Consider the following 21648-nt stretch of genomic DNA (forward strand, 5'->3'; position numbering starts at 1 on the left):
CAAAACATTCTAGAAGAAATATTTAGCCATGGTGCCTTTTCCCTCTTTGGGAATTTGTTTTAGGATAAATTTATGAATAATTTTATGCTAGACAAAGGTATCTGACTTACTAAGATTTGGGGGAATTTTTTGTTAAAAACTTACATGAAAAGGATCAATAAAAGAGTCTGAAATAGAAGTTGATGTGTTACTATTACTACTATAACTACTGCTAGTACTAATACTACTATTAATGCTACTACTATTACTACTACTGCTACTACTAGTAGTACTAACATTACTATTAATGCTACTGCTGCTGCTACCACCACTATTACTAGTAGTAGTAGTACTAATATTACCATTAATGCTACTACTATTACTACTACTGCTACTACTACTAATATTACGATTAATGCTACTACTGCTGCTACTACTATTACTACTACTACTATTACTACTAGTAGTAGTGCTAATATTACTATTAATGCTACTACTGCTGCTACTACTATTCCCACTACTACTATACTACTGCCACTACTACCACCACCATCTCTCTCTCTCATAGGTTTGGGATAAGAAAGGAATAACAATCCTTTCTTGTTAATTTTGCTTATTTCTTTCCTGTAAGAAAGAGAATGACTAAAAATTAAGCCATTCTGTTAGCTATAAAAACAATTCTTGGTTGATCTATCCATTATTCCAGGCACATTGTAAACTTACAAAGAAATGAAGGCTTTCTGATGCAAGTAAGGAAAGCCGGGGTCTAACTAGTAGTTACTTCTTTTGTCACTTAAAAGGATTTCTTTTTCCTCTCCTGGGTGTTTCATATTTTAGTAAGAGCATGAAACTTACAACAGGTCAAAATCGTCTGGCACCTGTAGCGGCAGTCACACCGGAAGGACTTGCTTGCCAAGATTTAGCTACTAAAAATGTGTGTCATTCTATGGGCTAATCATTAAGACTCTGTCAACAGTTCGAATAATTTTTAGTGAGTGTGAGAGCCATTCTACAGACTGCTGAAGAATAATGCCAAGTATAAAAATAAAAACAATAATTATTCTCTTTTGCAGCACAGTTTATGGATTAAAAAATCTTTTTCACATGCATTCTACTATTTCACATCGCACTCTTTTGAGAGGACTTTATTAGACTTAACTGATGGCTGAAGAACATGAGGTTCAGAGAGACAACCATTTGCCCCAAAACACATGGCTGGTTAGTAGTATATAATGCCATGAACCTTGAGGTGAATAAGTTTTTAAAATTATATTGAAGAAATTTCCCAAACAATTTCAATGAAAAGCAAGCAGAAATTGTTGATTGCCACTTTAGCTATTTTCCCAAAACATATAGGTCCTCAAATTCCATCTCTCAAACCCTTGGGGCCAGATGTGTTCCAGAGCTGAAGTTTTTACTTCTGAAAGCAATATTTGGTATATAATGTATGTTATGTAATAGCCTCCACAGGGTCTGAAGCAGCAGACAAATACATATTTTTGTAGCAAAACATATGAACAGTCACAACAAATAGGGTAAATAAAGGATAAAAATAATTTCACGCAGTTTAGATTAGTTTCTGCATTTAAATAAGTTTTAGTGTCAAACTTACTTAAAAACTAGGTTTTTAAAAATTTTAGATTTTGGAATTGCAAGTGAGGGATTACATACATGTAATTGAATAAACATGTTTTGATGGATAGGTATACGTTTATCTCAGATAATGCATGCATGAGCATTTATATTATTTCAATCTAACCTGTAGAGACAGACCCTACATCAGGAAATGTTAAAAATTGTATCCTCTGGTTTTTGAAGAGTCACCTTCCTTTTGTAATTAAATACAATAAAAAATAAAGTTGCATCTTTAAAAAAAATTTAGTGCTGCTAATAAATTTGCAGGGAAGAATGTCAGAATTTCAGTCCCTTTTCTGAATTAATCACCTTGTGAAAGGCATTTAATGTCTCCAAGCTTCATTTTCATCTCTCAAAAAGTAAACAAAATGTGTCTCCATTCTTTCACAGTTGAGAATTCTCATGTAGTGTTATATAAGCATAACACAGGTGTAAAACACTTGCCATGGGTCTTATAATTTTCTTTAACGTCTTCTTTTTGATACTTATCCTCACAGTTTCCCTTAATCACTGCCAATTCCTTCACGACCATAAAGCAATAATTTCTAGTCTCGAGCATCAAACTTTCAAAATTTACTGAAGCAGGGTTGATCAACTTGGTACCTTTGAGGTTTTTTTTTTTTTTTAAGCCTGGTATATCTTTCACTATTAAAGAAGAGCTAACATTCTTCTCAAATTTTAAACTCTGACATCAGTCATGGAATTATCAGGCCACATAAAAATGGCATCCGCCGCAATGCATGGTCCATGAGAGAATTTTGTATAAATCGTAATTTAACATCCTTTAATTTGTGGTCAATCAAAAATAATTTGGAAATACTTGGTCCAGCATGTATTATACAATAGGTATTATGATAATGTGTTGACTGCCCTAAGTCATTAGTGACTCTTTCTTTAAAAGTTACTGCCAATTGTTTCCAGGAAAAGTTATACAAACCTCACAGAATTCAGTGATAGTCTTGTGCTATTTTATTCTGTTTATGATTACGTTGTGCAACAAAGGTCATGAACGTCTAAAAAAAAAAAAATCTGTAGTTAAAATTTCATTCCAAAGGCTGAATTATTAAACACAGTTATGTTTGCTTTATTTTCCATTTGTGTTTGAAAAATATTACAGCTTCTTTAAATCATGAAGCACGGATCCAGCCTTTATTTAACATAAATTCATCTGGTTATACTTAAAATTTTATTCTGAAGATCACAGAAGAAAGTCTATTTCTAAAAGTGTCTTTGAAAAGATAAGCCATCCAAAGCCTAAGTAGAATTTATAATAATTATGTTTAGCCACATGTTTCTCTTTGAAATATTAGACTATTTGCTGTTACTTTGGATATCATTATTTCACTTTAAATTATCTGTGTATGTAGCTTTCTTTAAACTTTTCTATTTCACACCGCAATCCAGAAAATTTTCCTTTCTACTACATACTAGGCATTATCTGCATACTAGATACTCTATACCAGCAGCTGGAAATATAGAAGTGGACAAGTGAGAGGTTATCCATACCTTCAGGAAGTAGAGTTAATTATCAAATATTAACAATACAGTGACTTTTAAAATTTTAATTATTTTTCAATGTCTATGATTTACTATGATTTGAGTTCGTTTTTTTCCCTTTAGACTATATAAAAATAAAATTTCCAATATATCATTTCTAAAACGTCATTGTTCAGCAAGTTTGATAATTTGGAGGTGGTTTTCATGCAAATACTTAGTTGAAAACTTAAATGCAGAAGGACGACAGAGAAAGAGGCCCCAGGAGAGTACCCTGTTGTAAACAGATCAAGGACAACAAGGATCATTTGTGTTTGATAACATTCTCTGAAAAAGGGTAGGAGAGGGAGAAACGTGTTAGGGGTAAATGTGAGGTGATGAGGTGAAGACGTGGAGTGTAATTAGTTTAACAAAAGAAAGAAAAGAAGAGAGAAGGTGAAGATTGAGGGGTGTGTGTGCGTGTGTATTTGTGTCAGGATGAGGGAAGGAGACCTGGTTCCTTAAAAGAGGAGCGAGGAGAGAAAAGACGGAGAAACATGAAGGATTAAGAAAAAGTGAGATTAGATGGTCGAATTGGTTTCCAAAGAGCGAGGAAGAAGGAAGATTAAAAGGAAAGAAAAATAATCTTTTCTTTTTCTCTGGAGCAAACAAGTTAATTATAAAATTAATTCAGAAAAGGAAACATCCAAATACAGCTAGAAAAATATTGAAAAAGAAGAGGGCATGGCCCCTGGCTCTACCAGATATTAAAATAAAGACTCTGTATTTCAAACAGAGTGCTTTTGTCTGAATAGGCAGACAGATTCTTGTAACACAACACAAAGTCTAGAATTAGACCCATTAACATGTACTAATTTGGGATCTGAAAAAACCAGGATCTAAAGTCCTTGGAAGGATGTATTTTAATAAGAGTGCTGCATAACTAAATATGGAAAAATACACTGGAAAACACAAAAATATGTTCCCTTGCTCACCCTACATCCAAGGGTAAATTTCAAATAGATCAAACATTTAAATGCAAAATATGAAACCAGATAATTACTAAAAGAAAACGTGAGAGACTCCCTCTTTAAATTGGGAGAGCGGAAAGCTTCTCTATTACTCAAAATCAATAAGCGATAATGGAAATGACTAAAAAAATAATTGTATAAAAATATTGAATAGCAAAAGTAAAGGAAAAAGCCTAAGCTGAGAAAGAAATCTCTACAATTAATATACACAGTATTAATATACTTAATACATAAAAGCTGCAAAAATTTTAAAGAATAAATCTACAAAAAATTGTCTAGAGAAATAAATAATTCACAGAAAATGGCTCTTAACCACATGAAAAAATTGCTAAACCTCATTATATTAAGAGGGTACACTGTGATATCATCTTTTTAAACCTATCAGTTTGGCAAAACGTCCAGAAGTGTGACAGCACTTTCAGTTGGCAAGATTTGGGGAAAACAGACTGTCATACACTGCTGGCAGAAAGGCAAAATTGTACGCTCTTAAGGAGGGGAACTTGGCCAAAAGTAAAATTACATATATATATATAATCTTTTACCCAGTAATCTCACTTTTAGAAATCCATCCCAAAAATACACTGGGAAAAATACAAAAAGATTTATCTATAAGCCTGTTAATTGCAAGAATCTTTGGAACCACAAAAGACAGAAGGGACTAATTTAATAGACTATGGTGTATCTCCACAATGGAGTATTAGGCAGCTGTAAAAAGAAACAAGGACTATTTCTATATTCTACCAAATCCATGATCTCTGGGATATACAGTTAAGTAAAAGAAGCAACAGGGAAAAAAATAAACATGTCATGCTACCATCTATACTTTAAAATTTATATATAAAAAATGGAAGGATAAACCTAAAGTTAAAAAAAAGTTACCTATGAAGGAAGAGGAGACTGTGAGGTGCTGACAGGGGACATGTCAGATTTCTTTGAATATACCTAAAATTAAACATTTGACTCTGAAACTATGTAAATAGTTTACGTAACGAAAAAAAATAAATTTCAGAAAAAGCAATTCCTAATCCCTGAAAAAAGAAGTGAGTCTAAATTTAAATTTCTTTGAATATACCTAAAATTAAACATTTGACTTTGAAACTATGTAAATAGTTTACGTAACTAAAAAAAATAAATTTCAGAAAAAGAAATTCCTAATCCCTGAAAAAAGAAGTGAGTCTAAATTTATATCCAGTTGGTGGCATAACCACATCAGAATAACTATCCAAGACTTAGAATAACTTTGCTATACATTTCTATTGGTCTCTACCATAAAGACTGCATAACAAAAGAAAAATAAATGTTTTTAGCAATTATATTGTTGATATTAGCATCATACTATTATCCTGAGACTGTTTTATGTATATAGTGAAAAAATGCAAAAAGATGTTATAATTCTATCATTTCTATTGCTGTTGACAATGATTAATCTCAGCGTACAGAAAGAAAGTACAGATATAAGAGAAAAAGTTAAATAAAAATACGGTGGCTTTGGATTGTTATTGTAACTGTATAAATCCATGAGATACTTTGTATCTCTATTTATCTATCTGTAATCTATCTTTTAGCTCTGTCCACTGAAAAGACTTAGAAATAATGACAAACTCAGCAAAAATGAGCATCTCTAAAACTTGATTATCATTTTGAAATCTCATTTCCCACTAAAGGAAACTGGGGATCCTTGAAAAAATGACTTATTCCTGGTGGGGAGCATTTAGTCCTAAAGAGAGCAAAGAAAGTTTATCATAGATGGTTGATGTTATGGCAAAAGGATTCAAGAGGCAATCTGAAGAGGGTCCCACTGATCCAATTTAGGACAACCTGATCAATAATATAATAATTGCAATGGATTAAAACATATCAGACGCATGTAAATTCACTAATTCATAATAATAACAAACAACTGGTTAAAGAAGTCAAAGTGGGGAACAGAATGGGCAAACTTAGACATCAAATTCAGAGTATAGGAAACCATAGAACAACGAGTGAGTTTCTTCAAGAAATAGAATGAAACAGAAAAAATACGAGATGGGAAAAACTGAAAAACGACAAACTTGTCACTCATCTCAATTCGTGGACTTTAATTGACTCTGATTTAAATAAACTGTAAAAAATTATGTCATTTGTGAGATAAGTGGAAATTTGAACACAAAGCAAATAGCTGAAGACATTAAAAAATTATTTTTAGGGGCCGGCCCAGTGGCACAGTGGTCAAGTTTGCATGTTCACCTTTGGTGGCCCTGGGGTTTGCTGGTTCTGATTCTGGGTGCAGAATCAGACCTACAAATCACTTGTCAAGCCATGCTGTGGCAGGTGTCCCACATATAAAGTAGAGGAGGATGGGCATGCATGTTAGCTCGGCCCAGTCTTCCTCAGCAAAAAGAGGAAGATTGGCAGCAGATGTTAGCTCAGGGCTAATCTTCCTAAAAAAAAATTATTTTCAAGTGTGAAATGGTAGTTGACTATATTTTTTAAATTAGTCCATAAATTATGGAGGTATGTGCTGAAATATATGATGCCTGAAATTTACCTAAAAATAATATGAGAAGTGAGGGAAATTGATGGGAATAGCTATGAAACAAGACAGGCCATGGGTTGATAACTGTTGAAACAGGATAATGAGAATAAGTGGGTTCATTATACTATTCTTGCTACATTTATTCATGCTTGAAACTTTCTGTATTAAAATTAAAAAAATTTTTAAGTAAGTTAGAGACATCTTGCACAGAAAGGACACCTTTTCCTTTGAGACGGCAAACATTGTGAATTATTTTCAAAACACTCACCTTTCCACTCTTGCCATCATCCTCAGCAGATCCTTGTATCCTTAATACCTCATGAAATATTATTCAACTTCCTGTCAAAATACCCACACATTTGCTGCCTTTAAAAACACGTACCTTTTCCTCATTTCCAAATGTCTAAGTAAAAGGTTCCAACTGTGATCTCTTTCCTGTATTTTCAACTACCTCACTAACGGCTTAATCTTAATAAACATCCTCACATCTCTCTGATCTTCAAAACAAATAGTCTCTCTTCCCTCTCCACTTTCCCAGACAGCTCTCTCCCTTTTTCTCACCTCTCCTTCACGATGAAACTTCTTTAAAAAATATCTACAGTGGCAGAGACTGGTAGTTGCCTTTTGATAGCCATTCTCCTTGTCTTCTTTAATATAGATCTGCCCACCCAAAATAAAATACACCTCCTTGCCAACTGGCCATAGTGGAAAGGGTGTGTGCAACCACTTGGTGGTATCTTTTAATTGAACAGACAACCTTTTCTTTGATATCTCCCTCCTTCCTGCTGGATGAAATGTGGACAAAATCATTGGAGTTCCAACATCCATCTAGTACCACAATATGACTTTGGCAATGGAAGCAGTAGATGGTGGAGCAATACGATAGATTAAATTTCCAATACCTTGGAGTCCCTAATATATTTAAATCTATTTAAACCCTTATTAAACCCTTCCCTAACATCATTCCTCAGATTACTCTAATATGGCTTGCACACACACCGTTTCACTGATGCTAGTCCAACACTTTCTCACATCACAGAACTTATAGGAAATGATATTGTACTCACATTGGCTGGAAGTAACCAGCCTGAGGGGTGCCTCTGACCACTCCAGGCCCCATAAATTTATTATCTTCTCTACAACGTTATTTGTCTTCTTCTTCTAAGGTCAGTGAATGTCACCGCCTTACACTTAAGCCCTCAAAGTCATCTTTTGACTCTTCCCTTTCCCTCTCCTTTATGCCTCACACCCAATAAGTCAAAAGTAATCTGTTCCTTCTCTTGGAGTAGGCCAGACCTACTCAGAAAAAAATCAGATTATGACCCGTGGTTAATTCAAACATCATGTATTGTGTGTAAAGTATTTAAAAACATTTTTCATCTGTAAAGCACTACAAAATATTGACAAAAATACAAGAAGAACATGTGGCATAGTGGAAACATACAAAGCTATAGAGTCAAAAGTCACAAGCAAAAGTACCGATTTGAGTGTAAACAGGCAAGGTGACCCAAGGAAATCATCTATATTTAAGACCTGTTTTCTTACCTGTAAGCACTCTATTTGTTCATGCACTCAATGTGCAGTTACTGGGTTCCTATGTGTCAGGAAATGTGTGATTTGTTGAAGGTATAAAGATGAAAAGATGAGCAAGACATTTGCTTTCCCTCAAGGAAGGAAGGCAAACATGCAAAATAATAATTGTTTTAAGCAAGCATCCTCAGTGGAGACAATGTTGCCCCCAAAGATGCTAGATTTGTGTATTTCTTTTGAAGTGGGCAAAAAAAATTACTTTTTTACGTATAAAGCACAGACATACATATAGTACTTAGATAAATGGTAGAACTGTGGTATTAACTGAATGCCAGTTCTGGGCTAAGCACATTACTATTCATCATCCCATTTGTCCCTCACAACAAACGTACAAGATAGGTATTGTTATCTTCAATTCACAATGATAAACGGCTTGGAAAGGTTAAATAATTCAAAAGATCTACTGGCTGACACTAGAATATAGGTTCCATAAATACAGAGGTTTTATCTCAAAAGGTCATTGTTCTAATCCCAAAGCCTCTCAGTTCCTGGCACTGAGAGGGCAGCCCAATGATATCTGTTGGACAGATGAATTACTGTGAGTCAGGAATGCATGGAGAAGTCCGGAAGCTCATGATGTGTTAGACTCCAAATCCTGTTTTCATAGTCTCTGTGTTATTGGAGGTGTCCAGTACATGGCTTTAGAATCAACTAATGGATCTATCGATAGATAGGTGGATATAATGGACAGAGAGAGGAAGAAAGAAGACAAGAGAGGAAAAGAAGGTGGAGAATATCCATTTTGATCTGTAATAGCTAGTGTGAGAATGAAATTAACAAATTTATATAAAAAAGTAAACCATAGACAATAACTAAATGCAAGATACCTAATAGAAGTTTCATTAGCAAAAACATAATATATTCCCTGACGATTCTCTCATGCAGTCAGTGCATCCATTTTTGTGTCTCTTAGAGTCAAACTATCTGCCACGCTGCTTATGGGACCAGCCTGGGGCTATAATGTTCGTGAAGCACAGCTGGAACTTGGATGAACAACTAGTTACTAGCACTTTTCAAAAAAAGACAAAATAGCTGAAGAATAACTAACAAAAGTCACATAAATATAGGACAATATTTCTATAAGAAATACAATCATATTTAATGTCATTAAATTGGCAAAAAGCTATTAATATAATTTTTTAAGTGAAGATCTTCTGTTCTTCTTTTAGTTTGCTTCTTAACGTAAGACCTTGTGTGGTTCTATAAAAATTATTGGTCATGGGTAAGTCTGTACTACTTTCAAGTAAGTGAAAGATAATGAGAATTTCAATTACGTATAGAATCCTGACTCCAACACATTTCAGCTGTATGAACTTGAGCAAGGTCTTCAACCTCTGAGCTTCAAATTTTGACACCTATCTAATCAGAATGGTAAGGAGTAATGGGAAAATATGCATAAAGTGTCCAGCATAGTTCCTGGCATAGCGGAGGTACTCAGTAAATATGTTTCCTTTTCTTGGGCCAAAAAACACAGGTGTTTTAAACTCTAATTCAATGATTAAAATTTCTCCCCATGTCCATTGTTTCATGTTGAGACTTTAATAATAAAGATGAGATGGGGGCAAATATGGAACCCATTCTATTTTACCCTTAACCTGCATGATACTGACACTATTTGAGCTCCTGGTCTACCCGAGTTATATATATAACAAAACAAAACACTTTATGTATCACTTGGTTTTCCTCTAAGTTGACTAAATTTCTTTTTTAAATAAAATGCATACAAAAGAAATGATATATTTTAAAATTATTTTTGTATTATTTAAGCTGCTCTGTATGGTCTATGTTGCAATCACAGCTCACCACAGGAGCCTAACAATTATTGAGACAAATCTGCACTGTATGAGATCAAGCACAGTTTGAGCTTCAAATTAAAGCTTTTGAAGACTTTTTGGTTTTGGACCACAAGAAACTATATAAATTTTATAGGAATATTTTGGTTCATTGATGGCTGGTACCTTTAGTTACTCGCCAAAGCCTCAAATTCATTTTATCCCAGGATCTAGAAGAAGATGTGGGATGTGTGTGTGTGTGTGTGTGTAGCAGACACTTTGGAGTCAGGAGAACTGGATCTAAATCTCACCCATGCTATTAACAGGCTAATTAGCAAGTTACTTGACTTAGTTTCCTTATGTCTAAGATGGAAGAGTTTTCGTGAAAATTAAAACGAAGACGATTCATGTAAGGGGTCCAGTAGAGTGCCTAGAGAACTAAGCCAATACTTCAAACTTTTAGCACGTTATTTTTATTATCATCAACGTTATAATTTTCTGTAGGAGATTAGGTATGTGTCAGTAGTCCCTTCACATTGCCCTGTGAAACAAAAATAGAATTCTTAACTGACTAAATTAGAGCCAACTCTAGAACGACTAATGGCAAGAAATCACAGTCCATTATCATACAATACTTTTAAGGAGCCTACCATGGCCCACTGTAGAAAGCCCCAAGTGTTTCATTCTATTTTTCACAAGTTCAGCAAGCTCTTGTCTTTCTGACCTCCTGAAGAAGTTCAGGCGCTGCTGGGTGATTTTCTCAGCAGTTTTACCGGAGTGCTTGGGACCTTTTCTGCTCAGCCTTCGGGCCCACTGCATGCTCTTTCTCCGCAGCAAGGGATGGTCTGACTGGTCGCTGGAGGTGGAGTTCCGGTGGTTGCTCCGGTGATGACCTTGTTCTTTGGAATCTTTGGTGTCTTCCCATTCTTCCACACTGATAGATATTTGAGACTTTAAAGGAAATGGATATTGACAATTAGATATTTAAGGAATCATTGTAGCCTGGAGTTATATATTTGTTGCTAATATCTTCATACAATTATACATCTCATGAGCTTTCACAGAAAGAGCAAAATGAGAATCATTGATACCAATTTTCTGTTACTAGAAATATTATTAGAAAATATTTTTTTTGAACTTACATATGAACCAGATAAACTATGTTTGCATCCTCCAATATAAATCAAAAGATTTACTGTTTTGTGCATCAGTTATCTTATCAAACGACTCCTAGCAGAGAGTTGTTTGAAACCACAAACAAAAAGACTAGATGTTTTATAATTTTATTCAAATAAAGTCCATATAATGGACTTTTCTAAATCTACTACAAGTATTTCACATAAACTTTCAATAAAGATTGTGAAAATGGTTTTATGTTTTAAATTAATATTTTTAAAAGTTTTGGAATTATTGCTCTTTCTAAAGATGGCATTAGAATGAACTCTATAAATATGAATCTTTTTATTCCTTCATATGACTCAGAAGAAAACAAAAAGTACCACCCCCCCTTTTTTTTTGGTGAGGAAGATTGACCCTGAACTAACATCTGTTGCTAATTTTCCTCTATTCTGTATATGGGACACCGCCACAAGATGCCTTGATCAGTGGGGTGTAGATCTGAACCCATGAGTGAGAACCATGAAGCCCAGGTTGCCAAAGCAGAGTGTGCAAATTTAACCACTATGCCACTGGGACAGCCCCTCAAAAAGCACTTTTTAATTCATGCAGCCATTATTCACCAAATAAAATGTTTTCTGATTAAAATATTAAAACATATCCTAGAAACTGTTCTCAGTATTCTAAATGAAAATATATTGTAAATATTAATATTTCACAAATGTATCCTAGAATCACAAAACTTACATCAGGCTGTTTTCCATAGGAGGGAAAAACAATGAGCAAACTCATAAAATCTATTTTTATTTACTTTTATTACTAAATCTGATTTTAAAGTAAGAAGCTCTCCTTTGATTATAGGCCCTTCATAGAAAAGCTTCCTGTTTCAAAATTGTTGCTTTCCATACCAGGAAGTCATGTGAATGCCACATGATCAAAGCAGAAAGACTTACTTTCTGAAAGCATGCACATGCAAATAAACAGCTTCCTGCATTTTATCGTACATAAGGGCAGCATTCTTGAATCTACTAACCGTGTTTCCCTCCTATGGAGGGAAGTTTGAGCTTCAGCTATAACATGCGTGTGTTGCTGGCTTTCAAAGTAATAGAATTTAAATTACCAATTTAAGCAAGGTCAGGAAGGGATCCAATAAAAGCCTTTAAAAGTGGATATAAATTATGGAAGCTCTGTCAATGCCTTCATACAACTCCTAGCGGCAAGCTATGAAAGTATCTCACACTTGAACTCAGTAAAAAATGTAAATATTCACGCACATTTCTGTTCCAAAACAGTACTGTATCAGAGTGAAACCAAAAATGATTTATTTAACCTTCATATCTTCAGAAGAGAATCTTTCATTAAAAAATTTTTAGAAACCTTATTTTCGCTGTCAGAATTTAAGTTGAAAGTATTAAAATTTTTAACACCATACTTTTGCAATAATGAATACCCTTATGAGTCTTAACTTACTCTTGTCTCACCTACTTGATAATAGACAGAAAATCCTCTTCTGTGGAAGTAAAATACATAAACCCTTGAGTACTACCTACCATCAGTAAAGAATATCAATCTTTATTCAGTAGGTTCAGTTTATAGGTACTTTGTAGCAAAAATGAATACATTAGTTCATTCATAATCAGATACTTGCCTTGTAGAGTTTGACTTTTTTGTACTTTTATTGTTAGAAGCCTAATATAATTATGAACTTGAAAAATCAAGATTTAATACTAAAGTTTGTGAGAATGAGAAAAGGTATTGCATATTGATATGATCTGAGCCGAATATCTGTGTCGCCTCAAAATTCATGTTGAAATCCTAACCCCCAAAGTTGATGGTATTATTGTGTGTGTGTAGGGGGGGTCTTTGGGAGGTGATTGCCTCATGAGAGTGGAGCCTTTATGAATGGGATTAGCCCCCTTATAAAAGAGATCCATAGAGCTCTCTAGCCCCTTCCACCAGGTGAGGATACAAGAAATCTGTGGCCAGAAGAGAGCCCTCAGCTGGCCATGCTGTCACGCTCCTCTCAAACTTCCAGCCTCCAGAACTGTGAGCAATAAAGTTCTGTTGTTTGTACGCTCCCCAGCCTGTGGTGTTTTGTTACAGCAGCCCAAATGGACTAAGGCACACATTTTATATGAAATGCTTCTGGGAACATATAGTTCAATAAGGAAATGGAAAATTCATATGGCCACTCCCAACAATTTTCGCTTAAATTTAAAATATTATCATTTTTGGAAAGTTATATTATTTTCCAACTATCAAATTTAACGTGGTTGAAAAAAGGCTAAAAATCTTTCTCCAAAAAATGAAAAGAATTGAAAACTTTATAAATGAGAAAATGTTTCTGGTGCCTAAAATAGCTTAATTACGTTCATTGTTTTCAGAAAGATAGAAAGTGTCAGATTCACAAAAGACATCAAACATTCTTTTCCACACTCCACCCCTCCCCCCTCCACACACTCTGAAGTGGCTCATATCAACTTCCTTTCAGTTTTTTATTGAACAGGCATCATGTCATGGGTTATTGAGGAATCTGTGGAACTAAGTAATATTTTAAAACAAATCATTTCACCCAGTAGTTTTGAAAGTGAGTGTTGGTAATCTGCATTTATGATTCCCTTAAGAAGAGTTTTATAGACTTTAGACTTTAACTGTGTTATCTGATTTGTGATTGAAGACATTCTGAAATGTTGCTAAAGAAGAAAACAGAGGAAAATCAAATCATGAAACAGAGGAAAATGAAGATGTGTTAGTTTAACATTTTATAAAAGAATTGTTATCTAATGTTCTCCATTAAAGAAAGGTTAAATTATAAGAATATTTGAAAGAGCATCTAAATTTAATCCATATGCACCAAGGCTAGTGACTCTGGAGTTTCCCATGGAAATTCCTTTTTATTAAAAAAAAAAACAAGGAAAGATGTTTCCCCATTTTCCATATGACTTGAGCAAACCAATTAAGCTTCCAGAAAAATAGTGAAAATAATACTTATCCTGGTTTTCCTGAGAAAAGTAAACAAAACTTATGAGAATCTAATAGTAAAACTCTATCATAAATTATAAACCAAATAACTACTCAAGAACTGAAGTTCAAATAACTACTTTTTTAAAGCTAATCAATTGGTGGAATAACAAAAATTATTTCAATCTCTTGATTTCATTTTCCATATCTGAAAATAAGATATTTCATCTACACGTTCTCTTAGGTAATTTTCAATTTCATCTATTATTCTATGAATATAAGGTTTACTCACAGTAGGTGGAATCTCCATTAACACACCGTTTCAATTTGCTAACTCCAAAAGTCAAAATTTAATTTTATATCCAAGTGAAAAAAATTCCAGGTTCTCTACCCAGAGATAATGTAAATAATCCACAAGCTTATGCTATTAGTTTTCTTCTCCAGTTGAACAGAGCACATCTCTTTCCTATCTTTTTCCTTCTCTCTCTCTCCGTCTCTGTCTCTCATATCTAGCACCCATGTTTGTGTTATTAATCCTAAAAGAAAATTAAACCTAGTCACCTTTTTATTTTTGGTGAGGAAGATTGTCCCTGAGCTAATATCTGTGCCCAACTTCCTCTATTTTTTGTACAAGGGACGCTGCCTCAACATGGCTTGCTGAGTGGTGGGTAGGTCTGTGCCCAGGATCCGAACCCTCAAACCCTGGGCTGCCAAAGTGGAGCATGCTAACTTAATCACTACACCACTGGGCCAGCACCAAACATAGCCATTTTTATTTTTATGGGGTAAGTCTCCTTTTTACTCTATGTTCTAAATTTACACATTAAGTTCTATATTCACACATCTTTGGTGATGTGGTTTTCTGTGTATGTGTGTGTGAGTGTGTGTGTTTAATTAAATCTTTGCTTTCTTTGGCCTCTGTGGAATTTGAAACCTAGCTAAGTTATTGTCTTGGTATTATTTCTCACATTGGTGGTTATTTTTTCCCCCGAGCTTTCAAAACTGTCATTCAGAAACAACTAGTGTAGAGGGGTGCAATTGCCTGATGCCTTTCCTAGTGCATTAAGCCCAGAAAATCTTACTTTTTCTTCCTTCTTTAGAACCTGAGTACTATTACCATGTAATTGCTAACTCTATGGGGGCTGTCCTCTCCCAGACTTTAAATAATTCATCTGAGTCCTAGTAAAGTGACTCATAAATATGTAGATGATAGCTGGCACATGTGTTACTTATTTTATTTTTCATCACATGTTTAGGAAGTTACTCCAAAAGAACTACTTGAGTTTTCTAATTTATACAGACTAAAATCTGGGGAATGTACATAGGAATGAATATTAAGCGGGTGGGAAATGGTGGAAGAAACACAAAGTTGGATCACAGAATTTATTGATATGGGTTTGCTAAGCAGAGGTTCTGCATTTAAAGTTGCAGCTTGTGGAGTCAGAAAGGGCTCAAACAGATTGTTTGGTTGGTTGGCTGAAACATGAACCAAAAGGTGGCCCAGAGTAAGTGAGTTGGAAATGCAGGACCTAGCTTGGTTTAATCTAGAGCAAGGGGTTTGAAGGCTCAGGGAGAATGAAATGTAAGAGTAGATTTGTCATTTGAAACCTACTCATCCACATTGAGAGGGTCCAGAAGGCATACCTTCCATCACAACTATGAGAAATAAATTTGTGAGGGAAACCCTAACATCCTTGAAGAGCTCCATGACTGCTCTTCACTCTTGGCCAGACCTTAGAATAGCAATGTTACTGTGCAAAGTTGGGGTTCTCTTGTCCGATGTGCATGAGGAGCCAATTATAATACCATCAGCTGTTGAGAAAAGAAAGAAGAAAAATTGATCTGCAAAGAGACAGGAGACATAAGCTCTCAGATCTGTCTCCCCAATTCAAGATTTGGGGTAAAATTTAAGAGGTTATGGAAAATAGGCTGATCAGCAGAAATACTGGAAGAGCAGGTTTTGATTGGAGGGCTTTAGGTATTTATGGTAAGGTTTTAAACATTTATGGTAAGGTGTGAAAGGGGTTTTAACACTGGATCTTCCTAGACAATGGACTCCTTGCTTCTGATAAGAGTTCGACTTTCAACTTCTGGTTGGGTCCTGGTCCTTTGGTTCTATGCGGGGAGAATTTTTGGTTCTGCGCTCATTTCAGGTCAAGATTTTCTCCTCTATGCATGCTCTCTCTATGGGACTTTGCAAATTGTCTGAAAAACAACTCTCAGTTATTCTGTTGATAAGATGGGCTCGGTTTGAACTGGTCCTAGCGGACTTGTGTTTACAGCAATTGTAGTCACTCAGTTGGGACACCTAAATGCAATGGGAGTAATTGAGTCCCGAGGTGGCAGCGTCAATTGGTGGCACTCAATGCCACAGGCAAGGTGGGCGTCATTACTGTAATGAGTCAAAGCAGCAATCAGAATAGTCTCACTCAAAAAGATCTTCAACATCACTAATTATTAGGGAAATGCAAATCAAAACTACAGTGAGATATCAGAATGGCTACAATTAACAAGACAAGAAATAATAAGTGTTAGAGAGGATGTAGAGAAAAGGAAACCCTCATACACTGCTAGTGGGAATGCAAACTGGTGTAGCCACTATGGAAAATAGTACGGAGATTTCTCAAAAAGTTAAAAATAGACAAACCATTTGATCCAACTACTCCACTATTAAGTATTTATCCAAAGAACAAGAAATCAACAATTCAAAGAAATTTATGCACCCCTTTGTTCACTGCAGCATTATTCACAATAGCCAAATGTGGAAGCAACCCTAGCGTCCATCAAAGAATGAATGGATAAAGAAGATGTGGTATATATACACAATGGAATACTACTCAGCCATAAAAAAGACAAAATCTTGCCATTTGGCACATGGATGGACCTTGAGGGAAGCATGCTAAGCAAAATAAGTCAGACAGAGAAAGACAAACATCATATGATTTCACTCATATGTGGAAGATAAACAGACACATGGATAAAGAGAAGAGATTAGTGGTACCAAAGGGGAAGGGGTGGGGGGTGCACAAAAGGGGTAAGGGGCACATATGCATGGTGACGGATAAAAATCAGACTATTGATGGTGGACACAATGCAGAAACTGAAATATAACCAGGTACACCTGAAACTTACACAATGTTATAATCCAATATGATCTCAATTAAAAAAAAATAGTCTGATTCGCACAGACCCATGGCATTGGCTAATTGATCACAGTGTTCTTAAAAGTGAAATAGATAGGAAGCCTATTAAATTTTTCTTGATCTGCATACACCTAAAATTTCTAAGTCAAATGAACAAAAATCTATCTTGCATCATAAATATAGAGAGCAACAGCCCCTCAAACAATGCCCAGATCTGATCCAGTTTACTGATGCAGAACCCTTTGAATGAAAGAGAGGCTGGCTCCTTTTGAGGAAGGGCCCCAGTATATTGCCAAAAATTAGTACCAATAATCTTTTTCCCAGCCTTCCTCAAAGGGACATACAACCTTTTACCAGGGTAACTGTGCACAGGGGAAAAGAAAATAATCAGACCTTTTGGCGACTACTGGGCACTGGCTCTGAACTGATACTAATTCCAGGAGACCCGAAACATCACTTTGGTTCACCAGTTAGAGTGGGGGCTTATGGAGGTCAGGTGATCAGTAGCTGAGGTCTGTCTCAGAGTGGACCCAGTAGGTCCCAAAACCCATCCCGTGGTTATGTCTCCAGTTCTTGAATGCATAATTGCAATAGATATATTCAGCAGCTGGCAGAATTCCCACTTTGGGTTTCTGACCATATTGACCTAGTACGGTGGGAAAGGCCAAGTGGGAGCTGCTAGAACTGCCTCTACCTAAGAAAATAGTAAACCAAAAGAAATACCGACTTCCCAGATGGACTGAAAAATTAGTGCCATCCTCAAGGACTTGAAAGATGCAGGTTTGGTCATTCCCACCACATCCCAATTCAACTCATCTATTTGGCCTGTGTAGAAGACAGATGGATCTTGGAAAATGACAACAGATTATCCTAAGCTTAACTAGGTGGTGACTCCAACTGCAGCTGCTGCATCTAAGGTGGTTTCATTGCTTGAATAAGTTAACACATCCCTTGTTACCACGTATGCAGCTATTGATTTGGTAAACATCTTTTTCTCCATCCCTGTCAATAAGGAAGAGCAGAATCATTTTGTTCTCAGCTGGCAGGGCCAGCAAAACACATTTACTGTCCTACCTCACTGGAATATCAACTCTCCAGCCCTATGTCATAATTTAGTTTGCAAGGATCTTGATAGACTTTCCCTTCCACCAGATGTCACAGCAGTCCATTACATGGATGACATGCTGATTGGCCTAGTGAGTAAGAAGTAGCAACTACCCTCAGCTTATTGGTAAAACATTTGCATGTCAGAGGATGGGAAATAAATCTGGCAAAAACACAGGGCCCTTCTCCCTCACTGAAAATTCTAGGAGTCCAGTGGTGTGGGCCATGTTGAGATATCCTTATAAGATGAAGGATAAGTTGTTACCTCTGCTCCTCCTACAACCAAAAAAGAGGCACAACATCTAGTGGGCCTCTTTGGATTTTAGAGGCAATATGTTCCTCATTTGGGTGTGTTAGTCTGGAACATTTACAGAATGACCCCTAAAATGGCCAATTTTTAGTGGATCCCAGACAAGAGTAAGCTCTGCAACAAGTTCAGTCTGCTGTGCAACCTGCTTTGCCACTTGGGCTATGAGTTCTAGCAAATCCAATGGTGTTTGAAGTGTCATTAGCAGATAGGGATGTAGTTTGGAGCCTTGGGCAGGCCCTTATGGGTGAATGGCAGCTCAAGCCCTTAGGAATTTGGAGCAAAGCCCTGCCATCCTCTATGAATGACTACTCTCCTTTGAGAATACAGAGATTCCTTAAAGCATCTCTTAGTAGCATCATACTCTGTGATTCACGTCAATGGAAAACTGCAACAACCCAATCTGGATAGAGCCACTCATGGCTCTGACCATTAAGAATAAAGGTTTGAGTCACTTTGCCGGGGGAGGTGCTCCCTGAAGGCAAAGGGAATACAGAACACAATGAGTAGTGGAAGAAAAAGTCATAAATACCAGCTATGACCACACAAACAGTTACAGAAATGACAGCTGCAATTGCCACACACATTTCTTTGTTATTTTGTTGTAAATATATTTGCCGGTGTGTGTATCAAGCAAATATTTTTGTTTTCTTGTCACTCTTATCACCCATCATGTAACATAAGATGTACAGGCTTCATATCATAGTATTTAAGTACTGTTAATTTTACATCATAGTATTTCAGTTATGGGATATCAGGGAGATGAGTAAACATTACTCAAGGACTTCAGCTCCCCTTTTGTGAAGGAGTTAGTATGTTTTAATTTGTATGCAAGAGAGTTGTACTACGTTAGGTGGAATTAGGACCTTGTTATTGTCTTTATTTAGAGATTAAGTATGGTTTAAAAAGATGTGTAAGGGTGCCAAACTGAGAAGGAGTGGACTTGTGATGGTTAATTTTATGTATCAACTTGACTGGGTCATGAGGTGCCCAGACATTTGGCCAAATATCATTCTGGGTGTGTCTGCGAGAGTGTTTTTGGATGAGGTGAACATCTGAATTAGTAGACTGAGGAAAGCAGATTGTCCTCCCTGATGTAGATGGGCCTCAGCCAAGCCACTGAAGGTCTGAACAGAACAAAAGGTTAAGTTAGAGGGAAATTCCTGAGCCTGACTGCGTGAGCTGGAACATCAATCTTCTCCTGCCCTTGGACTCGACGTTCCACCACTGACTTTCCTGTTCTCAGGCCTGCAGACTTGGACTGCAACTTCTATCATTGGCTTCCTGATTCTCAGGCCAGAACTACACCATCAGCCCTCCTGGGTCTCTAGCTTATCAACTGAATATCTTGGGACTTCAAAGTCTCCATAATTTCATTAGCCAATTTCTTATAATAAATACAAACATGCACACACACACACACAGAGGCATATATATCTCTATACGTACACATATACATATGTATAAAACCCTAACTCTAACCCTAACCTTAACCCTAGACCTAACTGCATCTTCTCTGTGTATTTTACTTTCAAAACAAAATAAACAAAACCCACCACAATATACAACATCCAAACTTGATGTCAAATGTGGGAAGGCATAGGGCTTTTGTATCCTGTCTTAGACAGAAAGACAGGAGAGAAAAAAGCAAAACAAAACACTAGACATCAGCAGAGGGAACCACATGGGCCAGAGCCACTCAGGGCCAGAGGGGGAGCCCTAGGGACACTATACAGAGGGCACAAGGTCAGCAATTATATAATATTATAATACTATATATATATATATATGTATATAATATTGGTTCTGTTTCTCTGGAGAACTCAGACTAATAGAGTAAGTTATAGCCCTTTACGATACCCTCTTGGTGCATGTGTGGAATCATCAGTCTCAACATCCTCAACAGATTTTGGGTGGAGGTGTCCATCCTGTCTGTGAAGGTTGGTCTCGACAATTGGCACAGCAAGCGAAGAGCCAAGGCAATGGTTACCAGCACTGACCACCACTTTCTTCTTTTGCTTTGGTTTGTTAACCAGTTGTGCTCCTGCTGGTGAGCGTGCTTTCTGAGTTGTGTTGCTGCCTACTGTCAAGCTCGTGCTTTGAGCTGTGCAATTTTATGCTGCATTTGTTGAGTCCTCCCAAGTTTCTGTTTAGATTTAACTAATCAAAGTTGGAAGTTTCGATAATCGGCATTTAAGGACAGGAGTACGAGATTGGGGCTCTTGGTAAAGCGGCCCTGTGTCATATGTCTCAGACCTCTCTGTGAGTTTCATATCGAATTGTGTGTGTAGATTCTGATAAGAAGCATGTCTGACAATAAGTTCAGGGAAGTGATTCTTGCCTTGTGACCTTGGGTTGTGTGTCTCAACCAGGCATTGGTTTCCATTCTATAGAGTGTTCAGGGCAATGACTGATGGCCTATGCATTATACAGGTCCACTGTGTGGCTGCTTGTGTACAGGGAGAGTAGTTGTCATGCTGAGGTCCACACTCCTGAAAACAGATAGCACACTAGGACCCTACGATATGCTTCTGGTGCTGACTCTGCCTATGCCTCTGTAATGACAAAGATCCCAACCCCTACAGTTATAAGGAAAAGTACCATGGGCATAGCCAAGGGGTGAATTCAAAACTGAGTTAAGCCTTAGGTCCTTAAAATCCAATAAAGCAACCATTGCCATCAAGGAGGCCCATAACTCTGATGATACTGATTTGAGACTCTCTAGAGGAAAAGACTTATAAATATGAGCAGGGTAGAAAAGATCCCCCAAAGTGTCTAACACACAAAGACAGCAACAAGAAAAAGCTGGGCATACATGGAGAGGAAACAAAATAACTGGATTCATGGGAAGAAACAAACTCTTGAGAAAGAAGTCCACAATTTGTCCGACTTGAAAATTCTGAATTTGCTGAAGCAATTCATGTAAGACAAAAAGATAAAAGGGAGCTGATTGGCTTTGTGCCTTTACAACATAGGTTCCAGATTAACTTTAACATCTGAGATGTGCCCATTGGCAAATTTG

General features: G+C 36.4%; 1 protein-coding gene across 2 annotated transcripts in view; it reads right to left on the bottom strand.

The window, feature by feature from the left end:
- The window catches only part of KCNT2 (potassium sodium-activated channel subfamily T member 2), a 346988-nt gene that overhangs the window by 15543 nt on the left and 309797 nt on the right, over positions 1 to 21648 (bottom strand). For both annotated transcript variants that reach the window (XM_046679418.1, XM_046679417.1), the window contains exon 25: positions 10646 to 10946. In XM_046679418.1, coding sequence (XP_046535374.1) covers positions 10646 to 10946 — 301 coding nt within the window. The remainder of the gene's footprint in view (positions 1 to 10645; positions 10947 to 21648) is intronic.

This window comes from Equus quagga, chromosome 12 (genome assembly GCF_021613505.1).
Source record: "Equus quagga isolate Etosha38 chromosome 12, UCLA_HA_Equagga_1.0, whole genome shotgun sequence".
NCBI classification, from domain to species: Eukaryota; Metazoa; Chordata; class Mammalia; order Perissodactyla; family Equidae; genus Equus; species Equus quagga.